This window comes from Gasterosteus aculeatus, chromosome 20 (assembly GCF_964276395.1).
Source record: "Gasterosteus aculeatus chromosome 20, fGasAcu3.hap1.1, whole genome shotgun sequence".
NCBI lineage: Eukaryota > Metazoa > Chordata > Actinopteri > Perciformes > Gasterosteidae > Gasterosteus > Gasterosteus aculeatus.
The window spans coordinates 13,087,307-13,097,612 of NC_135707.1; the positions used below are offsets into that span (position 1 = coordinate 13,087,307).

The following is a 10,306-nucleotide window of genomic DNA, read 5'->3' on the forward strand; positions in this document are numbered from 1 at the left end:
GTGTTATTTTCATCTGTGGAGCCTTTGACCGGTAGCTATGAACAATTAAAAAAAATGTTTGCATGAAGGCTAATTAACATGCCAACTTTAAGGTGAATGGCGATACAAAATACCCCTTTAGAAATTAGGAATCACCATGCAATGCACCTGTCAGATACCTATTCCCTAAAAATGCACGAGTTTGCTTTCATTTGGCGGTCAATGCCAACGTCGCTTTATAAATGCTGCAGGAGAGAATGTCCGTGGTAAGAAAAGCAAATAAAAACATATATGTTGACTCCGATTTATAGAAAAGCCCTTTAGTCCACTGTAGCATTTTCTTCAAAAACGGGGGGGGGGGGGGGGGGGGGCTTTTTCCATTAAAATTCATCACCGAAGTCTCCCCCTCTCTTCCTCCCGTTCCCCGTCTCTCGCAGGACAGACAGAGTCCCTCGAGAGCTCCACTTTCGCCATTACTGTCAAGTACCCTTGACTCCTTTCTTTTTGCCCTTTTATCTACAACAACTAATTCCAGTTCCTTTGCCCTTTTCACTTGTAGACGATGTGAGTGGCTCCTCGTAAAGCCCCTTCACTTTTCAGTGGAGGAATCAACCATTCAGGCTTTTTTTTTTTTTTTGCAGAGCCCGTCTCTAGGAAATTGAGGGGTTAGTGTCAAAACGAAAACTCTTCACTTCAAATTATTTCGCAAGGCTTCAATTTTGAACCCATTAATGGACGTATGGCGAATAACTTACCCTTTTGACAGCCGCATCATGGACCCTGTTGAGATGTTTCGATAATATTATCAGAGAGAAGAAAGGGGAGATCAATAGTCCGACATGAAATATGACTGCGAACATCCCAATTACAGCCTGTTTAGAGGGAATTAATGAGGCAGATCTTAGATGCGGATATTGTTCTGTCTTGTGGGTCGAGCTGCCTCATTTTCTCGCTGTCATATTCATGGGAGAAGATGTTCGATCGTGCCTGTCGTAATGGGTTAATAATCAATTGCACTTAATAAACTGCTTTATTTAATAGGAGATCGCGTTTTTAAAAGTGCATGATAAGCCGTCCAGCAGGTCCAGCGTGATCAGTGGACGTGTAGATTTAGATTAAATAAATATCATGCACAAACAGACAAAGTACCAGAACGAATGTGAGTCCCTGCATTTCAGAACCATGGACAGCAACGCAACAAAGCGCTCCTCAGAAACCGACTTTTTATTTTCAGTGAACAAAGTTGAGATGCCCTCTTCCGCTTCCTATGAGAGCTGTGCATTTGTGAGACTTCTTCTTTTTTTTAACAGTGATACTCAACTGTTGAGACCTAAATAATAATCAATTACATTTGCATGCGCATAGTAAATAAAAAACAAACAAAAAGAAACATTATGTAAACTTTAGGCCTTTTTTTCCCCCAAGATGTAAACTTTTAGTTATACATTTCGATACGTGTTGTGCGTGCGGTAAATCAAATTAAGCCAAACCGATCCGGAGATTTCACTCGTGTAACGCCAAGACCACAGTTTATACCATTGCTTTTAAAAACGAATAAAAACCGTCGGGGAATCATTGACACGAAATAGGCTTTTCTATCCCACTTTCAGTCAGTCACAACGTCTCTGTCTCTTGTGGCAATTAAATGGTCATTTGGTTTTGTTAAGAGCAGAAAAGTTTGTTGATAGTTTTGGGGAAACTCATGGCACTGTCTTTGGCGGAGTCTTGGTGCTGCTGCAAGGCCGCCGCGCCCCGTTCAGCCTCCAGAATGGCGCCTTTGGGGTTTGTGGTCCAAGAGACGGTGGTGTTGTTCAGAGCCTGGCTCAAAGTGCTGTGCCTGAACAACGGGTCGTGGAAAACTCCGTCCACCCAGTTCCGCAGGGTGGTGACCGGCGAGTCCTGCCTGTTGTCCAGGCCGGTCACGGGTGAGGTAGCGGCGGGGGACGGGGTGAGGGAGGAGGGCGGCGGCGGCTGGCACCTCAGCATACAGGACGGGTACTCGGTCTGGTTCAGGGACGTTGCAGTTTGTGCCAAAGACCAGATCCGAGGCTTGCCGTCTAATAGCTGGTGCCCTTGATGCTGCTGCTGCTGGTTGTAACATGCTTTTGCCTGCTGTCTGCTGTCCGCCTGGAAATCCTCCGGGTTGGTTTTGAGACAACTTTTGCTCAAGTCCCGCTCCCCTCCCAGAGAAACCGGGATGGAGATTTTCAGAGAGGAGTCCTTGACCAGGTGCTCGGCGGGGCAGTCGCCCGTCGTTGTCATGTGTGTGTTCAGGTGGTATCGGTGCTTCAGCTCACACTCCGAGTTCTCGGACTCCAGCGTGTCGAATTCGTCTAAATCGCTCAACTGGAGGTCTTTATCGGGCCGACTTCTGGTCTCTGGATGGAGGGGAGGGGAGAGGGGGTGGGGGGGGGGGGGGGGCAGCGAAGAGACGACAGAGATGTCAATGCGCGATATGGAGTTATACGGCCTTTGATAATTGCACTCCTCAACAGTCACTCTCAATCAAATATAGAGACTTCAATCACACCTGAAAAAATGCAGGTGGATTTATGTTTGCAGTACGGTAATGAAAAATAAGTGTAACCAGTTTCACCTCAAACACCTCAATTTAGTCCTATTTGATAAGGAGCTTTAAACACAGCAATGACATCAACAGTGAATTGACAATCCAACTTACAAAAAAAACATATACGTAAAAATATTCAAAAGATTTTGTATAATGAGCATGTATAAGTGGCTAACTGATGATGCGCTTTATTTTGAAAATGCATAAAAATACAGTGTTTGACTTAAAATGATTAAGCTTAATTTCCTATTGTACAGTAATTTTATTGAACAGTAATGATTATAACAATATCCCACTAAACATGTTATTGTCAAAATTAGATATCACAAAATTAAATGAAATACGATAGGATTGCCTTACTACATGTAAACATTTCATCATAATCTTTTTCTAATAGTCTCTTTATTTAAGGTGTGAGGTTGGTAAGATCCTTCCAGCTTAGAGTGTGTTGAATGAAAAAGAAAAAACAGCAAAAATGTATTCAGCGAACAGTGGACTTTAAATAATTGCGTGATCATGGTTCTTATTCTTTGGTACTTTTTAATTCATCCTTATCGTTCCGAAGGAGATGAGATAAGAAAGTGTTGCTGAAAATACCAATGTAGACATACTTTTAATTCAAGATAAAGTAAATGAAAGAAAACTGTTAAGAATGTTGTCAAAAGACCCCCTCAAGGTTAACAAGCCCTTTGACAACATAACAACGATTCTTTAGGAGACGTCATCAACGTCTAAATATGCTTATGAGACTGTGATGCATGTTAAACAATCAAGCACAAAGCTTTAACGTTTTCTAATTTTCTAAAGGGAAATCCAACATTGTGACACTTACCATCCTCATTGTTCTCGCTCTTTATCTGCTCCTCCTGGGACCCGTCTTCATCCTCGTCATATCTCTTCTCCTCTGAGCCCTTATTTCTGGGCGGCCATGTCATCTTGTTCTCCTTCTTGAGCCTCCTCCTGGCGTTTGCGAACCAGGTGGAGACCTGCGTCAGAGTCATCTTGGTGATGATGGCCAGCATGATCTTTTCACCTTTAGTCGGGTACGGGTTCTTCCTGTGTTCCTGCAGCCAGGCCTTAAGTGTGCTGGTTGTCTCCCGAGTGGCATTCTTCCGCCTTGTTCCCCCATCCATGGAACCATATCTGTTAGTGAGGAGAACACAACCGCAAAGGTAATAATTATGATTATGATCATGCGATACAATTTCTAATGTGTTACCCTGGCAGTTTGTTTTCTGAAAACCACGACAGAGCCATCTGCTTCTTGGAATCTAGAAATTATGAAAATATTTTTTAATAAGCTTGACGTTCCCGCTCTTAAACACATCACATGTATACATATATCCCTATAAGTACTTCAAGGTCTGAAAATCCAAAGTAGACCTATTAAAACAAGTCACTTAAAAGATTCAGAAAAGTAGGTGGTGCTAAGGAGCACACCAGTATGTATTATACATCCCTTGGGGAACTTTAAACTTGACATTGTCAGGGTATTATCTTACAGGATTTAAAAAATGTAAGCATTAAAGGACCAGTATGCAGAATGCAGTCCAAATACAGAGCACTTTTCTTGAAACCCAATCAAAGTATCTGTCTCTCTGGTATACATCTGCTCATCCTTCTTAGGGTACTCCTTCTCCTCCCACAAATATCCACCATAGACGCATTTAAAATGCAGAGTGTTGATTTTCAGTCAGCAGTGAGCTGTAAAAGTCCTCTCAGGGGAGGCTTTTATGATGCCTTTATTGCTCCGTATAGCTTAGTGCAGGTCAAGCACTGCTAAGGGAATCAAAAGGAGAGGAGCGCTGCACCTTGCCTTGCCCTCAGTTGTTTCCTCGCAGATAAAATAGACTGTAAAATTGCTTTATTGAGTGTAATGATGAGCCCTCAGGTAAAAGGCGGGCGCAGACTGAGTGGTAGTGCTGCAGGCCTGCATGTTTCACTATCTCACTCTGTTTTGTCACAGACTTTTAAACATTTTGCCGCATGTCAACTCATTAGCACAGCTCCTGACATCTTTCGCACTTCATACAATTTACTTAGTTATTGGTAAAAAAAAAAAAAGAAAAGTCGGCTTCTATTACTCCCATTCTGCTATAAAGCTAATCAACATGACACTTGGACAATCATAAAGTGTGTCTTCAGTCAGGGCTTGGATTTTTAAAGTTGCTGAATCAATTAGGTCTGCTGGCTCGCAGACATAATTTGGATGTCTTGTGATTATTGAAAATAACTTTCAAATGGCAGGTGCGCGCTTCACTATGCTGGAAAAGCCTGTCTTGTGTGAAGCACACCCCGTCAATAAGAAAAGAATTGCGTCACGAGATGAAGGTGCCGAACCCAGCGTGATGTGATGAGAATGTCCTCGACCTCTCAGGGATGATTGATTTAACGCTCAAGAAATTCACTCTACACTATATGTACAATCTGAGAGTTAGCCACGATCACACTGCTCTGCCTGTTAACATGAGCTTCAAAGCCTAACTGGGCTTAGCAGCACACATCAAGACAGGCTTTCATGTCAATCATGAGGCATTTGGTCAAATTACACTTGGGTAGAGACTTTATTGACGATCAAGGGACTTGCATTATGGAATAAACAGAAGTCACATTGTAACAGAGAAAACATACCTGTCATACTGGTACTGTCCCAAGGTAGGGTCATAAGGATAGTAGGCTGTTGCCTGGGTTATTCCCGCATGCGCAGAAGCTGTGGGATCTTTAGCATCAAACGCCCCCTGATATCATACACAAAGGCAAAGAGTTTAAAGATGACGCTAATAATTATTTTGCATTGAATGAGTTGGCATTATCCTGACGAACAAATATAATTCATTTGGGCTGTTGAAGAGTGGCATGTAACATGACATATAGACAATATTATGACGTTTAAAAAAGTGAATCTTCAGGAAGATTAGTTTATCAGCTTGTTCAGAGGGGGTCTGCCCAAATAAATCCATGTTTTGCACCATTGTAAACACTATTCTTTGGGGGGGATGTTCTAAAACCGTTGAGAATTCCCTTAAAATGTTGATATGTTCACTATCTTTAACGCAAGTCTGCTTATAAACATTCCAATTAAAAACCAACTTTTTTTCTGCCTTTTTTTCATGTGATAAAGGACTTGTTTATTAAAATTCTCACATAATAAAGTCAGCCGAAACTGCCTGGCTGAGAAGTACTTTTACTACAATTTTTAGAGAAGAGTTGATCCCAAATGATGGTATTGGGTAAAATCACATAAAGTATAAGGCCGTTGTTTTTTTAGCGCAGCATAAAAGAGAGCAGAAGCCTATATGAGTCTCAGCACTCTGTGGCTCCATCAATCAATGCCAAGAAGGACCAGGGGACTGACTGGCTTACCAGCGAGTAGAATGCCGAGGCGTCGGTGCCGTACGTAACGTAATTCCCGTAGCCTTGACCCCCGGTGTAGGGACTCCCGTAAACGCCCAGCGCGGCGGCTGAGTTGAGTTCATGCCTCGCCGTGGCAAGCAGCCGGCTCTCGTACACGGGACAGTAGACCGGTGTCTGCCCGGCCGCCGCCGCCGCCGCCACTCCGGAGTCGGCTATGGATCTGCCGGTGGACTCGCAGCAAGTGGTCAGAGAGTTGGTTGTCATCAGGAACTGGGCGGGGACCGAGGGATAATCTTTTAAAACGTTGTAGTTATAAACATTCCTTATGTCATTCTGCAGTGAAACATGTTCATGTGTTGTACCTTCATTTCCAACTTAGTTAATAACTTTTACCTCGTGAAATAAAGGTCGTGATTCTACCTGGCTCCAAATCGCCAGTTTTCTGACAGTAAAATTAAACTTGACCTAAGAATCATTTTTTTTTCAATACCGAGGTGAACTTAACCGTATTCGCATCGTTTCCCCACAGAATGTAAATCTTCAAAAAACTAGTAATAATGCTTGTAAAACACTGATACTGGGTGATGAATGGTGAGTCGTATTCCTGTGGTAATCTGCGCGTAAAACGTGTCCAAAACGCGCCGTCTGTCAGCTTTTATCCAAGGCGTTACAAATACGTACAACATATTTTACCTCCAACGGCTGGTAAAACCCAGAGTGAAGCTAAACGATTGTTTGTGGCTCAATGCCAAAACAAAACAACATCTGGGTTTGCGGTGCAAAACACACACAGCGTGCGCAGAACAAGTGGGCATGTGTGTTCCAGCGCAGATAAACATATGGTTGACATTACCGAGTGGCTTTTATCTGGCAGAAATCAGGAAACGGGATGTTGGGGGTCTTCTTGGTTTCTCCCTCTAAACCCATGTTTTTTTTCTATCGCTGCAGGAACACAGGTACATGTAACGCAATACCTTTCCGACACGTAAAGCACTGTGGCAGCTTCTCTGATTCTTGGCCAAAATGCGTGAAGAGATCATGCGTAAATCGATGAGAATATCAATCGCTGGATTGTCAAAAGTAGAACATGCAAATACATTCAACAAAGGTTAAACTGAACTTACTTGTGGAGCAGACGAATAGGGATATCCAAATTGTGGATATGACATGGTAGAGAGGTCCCCCAATATCCAGCAATAAAGCGAGACTGAAGGTCTCCACTCTAACGCGAGAGGCTGCAGCTCTGTTTGACTGTACCAATCGATTGGTAAGCACAGGCTGCTTGGATGCTTATAGGGCGAAGCAGAGTAGCATGTTTAATTTGTGGAAAATGCCCCCCACTCAAACGCGTTTCAACTGCAAAAAAATAAATAAAGGCAGAAACCTTTAAGCGCTCTCTTCCCTTTAAAAAAAAAGATGAATTAATTATTTCTTTCCCTAGAATTATCACTTTGATGTCAGATACATATTTTTTCCGTACAAAAAAGTACTATAAAAGACGTCAGCAGCAGAGGTGGGTTGTTTTAAACGATGGTGACTCTGACGTCAGAAGTTTCCCATTCGAAAATGACCAGACTGTAACTTTAATATGCAGTTCTTTCTTGGAATGACGACAAAAAAATAGAAGGAAGTAATTCAAAAACATGTCTTCGAGATTAATTTGTAGTCCAACATTTGTAGTCCAAATCAATCAATTCCCAGGCAATCAGTGTTCTGAATATGCAAACGGCTTGTATCAGTTCGAATGCATTAATTCCAAGCGCATTCTTATCATTCCTCCACACTGATGCTAATCACATGGGGGACTAATTGATTTTAAATTAATTAGTAAAGAATATTAATTGGCACAGAAATGCTTTGCAGCCCACACAAATTATAGAATTGTCAATAAAAAACATATTTGTAGTATTCTCTTTTTAATAATTACCAAGCTACAATATACTTTTGGATTTACATAATGCTTCAATCACACCTAAGCAATAAGTCCCCCGAGTGCTTCAAATGGTGCTTTGAATCAAGTTTTTAACCTCTCCACCCCGACGCAGAGGTATATTGAAATAAAATGTATCTATTAATCCCTCACATTTCACATGTTTTTCAGTTAGGTAAAATTGTGAAACTGCAGTCGAAGTAAAAGTCCCAAACTGGGCCGCCAACACACCGGTGACGGTGCGCGCTGCCTTGCTTGGAGAATCCCGGGTTGAGACATGTGCAAAGCCCCGGGGGTCACTCCTCAAATTAATGATGATGTAGCCTCCCCTCCTTCCCTCCTCTCCAGCTGGATCTCTGCCTGCCGGTGACAGGTCGATTGAGAGTGATTGATGAGTATCTAGGGGACCGAGGCCAACATAATAATATGATTCCGGGTCCTTGCAATAATTGCTCACTTTCATTTACAGATGAAATAAGTAATACACACCCATGAAGACGGAGAGGCGTGTGATCCGGTTTAGTAGCCCCACTTTTTGTCTTGCCCCTTCTTCGGTTTTATTTTGGTGGGGTGGTGTGGGAGGGCGGGCTGTGTATAATGTCTGCTCTCTCATTCATTTTGACAAATTGAATTATAGGGGGTTAGTAGCTCCAAGCAAATGGTTGCATTAACGATGTGAATAGGAGGGGTCATAAGGGATCAGCCAGCGCTTTTTAATTTGCATTAACTCTAATGCCACCTCAACATTAACAGCCCTCCTGAACCGCTCAACCACAGACTCACCTTCTCTCTGTCTCTGTCTCTTCCTCTCTCTCTCACACACAGCTCCATTTTGTCTTTCAACGTTTTATTTTGTATTTATTAATTTGGGCGTTTGTGCGTTATCTCTCAGAAGGAAAGTCACTTCATCTTCAACATGTCACCTTATGCACGGCAGGGAAAGGGTTTGAAGGGGAAACTTTGCATTGATGGTAGAAGCACACTTGACACACATGCCCATATACACACACAGACATTCACACATAAAAAGCATGTATTTCCTAAGAGATATGTTTTAAAATCAGTCACTTTTCTTTAAGGCCTTTTGCAGGCCTTTTGGATGTGTTACCTAGTGTTATCAGGCGTCTATGATGAAATATTTAGGTGAACTGGTGTATGCTTTTATATGGAAAATAAAGGCAACAGCAGGAGTTCATGCTTGTTTAGCGTTAAAAGATTAAAAGAGAAGCTTTTTGTTCTTGGACAGATGTCTGGAGGCAGAGATTCTCAATGTTTAAAGTGAGGGAATGAGATGCTATTACAATCAGCGGGCTATTATCAGTTATCTAGTTAAATACATGATTTAAAGACAGTTTTACTGTATATATGAGGACAGATAAGAGTGTCCAACAGTGATATACAGTAGGGGAATCCAACATATTGATGGGTAGCATAAATCATTGACTTGACTCAAATAAGAGAAACTAGTTCGGCAATTATATGCAACTTAGTCAATGCAAGCAGAAATAAGGCACTCATTTAAGGTACATATTTTGTACTCAAGTTCTAGTTTTTGCCTCATGGCTGCAACCTCAAACTATTGTCATCTGAATAACAACTTTGTTGCACTGCGAAGTAAGCCTGCTAATTTGCATCTCCTCTCCAACTAAAGTCATATTAAAAGGTTCCCCAGCAACATTCTAATCATGAAGGTGTCACTTTCCTGATAATCTGTCTTTGATTAATGAACCAGAAGGTTGGGAGTGGCTGAGTGTGCATGTGTGTGTTTTTGTGTGAGTGGGAAATACACAGGGAGTGAGAGAGAAGAGAATAAGAGAGTGGTGAAGCGAGGAGGGTACAACACCTCTTTTCCCCCCACATTGCAGTCAACTGAGTTTAAAGTGAGACTGCGGAACAAAGGCGAACAGTGAATTCTTTATCTCAGTGGATTTCTCCGTGTTTCATGGTGAACAATGTAAGTAAGGCTGCTTTGGGAATTCGTCTGTAGGTGGCACATACGACGTGTGGGAGACACTCACTGCAGTGAAGTTATTCCCTCATTAATGACGTCCTAAAGTACCCGTTGCCTCAGTGTATTTTTTAAAGCAAACTTTGAGATTGGTGAGGTAAGTGGGGGAATTGTGCTATGAGTTATGGAAAAGACTGAAGGTTGAGTGAGCGCCAAGACAAGGAACTTTCCTAAATCCAGTGTGGTTCAGTGTGCTGGAGTCGACCTCTGCCGTGTTCAAACTCCCCAATGTGGGTCAGCATCAGGTGAAAGAATAACTAACGTATTGTTATCTACTTGCCTCTCTCTGTCCGTTTTTAACCATCTCTTCTCTTCAATCCCATTTATTGACAAGGGAATGTCAAGCCAAATGTAAATGTACATCCTTGTGTTCTTGCCTGTTTTTTTTATTTTTATTTTTTACAGCAGTGCTTTTTGTTCCAACTTCATGAAGTTCTGGCTGTGTGCTGTCCTGTTCTATTATATT

General features: G+C 42.1%; 1 protein-coding gene across 1 annotated transcript; it reads right to left on the reverse strand.

Moving 5' to 3' along the window:
- Positions 1–1,185: 1,185 nt before the first annotated feature.
- On the reverse strand, positions 1,186–7,402 carry irx4a (iroquois homeobox 4a). The gene is made up of 5 exons (XM_040166506.2): positions 7,027–7,402; positions 5,912–6,172; positions 5,180–5,286; positions 3,381–3,691; positions 1,186–2,357 (listed from the first exon to the last, which is right to left on the reverse strand). Exons 1-5 carry the CDS (start codon positions 7,069–7,071, stop codon positions 1,642–1,644), a joined length of 1,440 nt encoding a protein of 479 aa, XP_040022440.2. The 5' UTR covers positions 7,072–7,402; the 3' UTR covers positions 1,186–1,641.
- Between the last annotated feature and the right edge of the window lie 2,904 nt (positions 7,403–10,306).

Bases quoted from the DNA above. Each gene is read 5' to 3' on its own strand.
- irx4a (XM_040166506.2), bottom strand. From the start codon at position 7,071: ATGTCATATCCACAATTTGGATATCCCTATTCGTCTGCTCCACAA. The intron at 6,173-7,026 runs GTAAGTTCAGTT...GTCCCCGCCCAG, and splicing joins CCTATTCGTCTGCTCCACAA to TTCCTGATGACAACCAACTC. The intron at 2,358-3,380 runs GTAAGTGTCACA...CCCTCCATCCAG, and splicing joins GAGCGAGAACAATGAGGATG to AGACCAGAAGTCGGCCCGAT.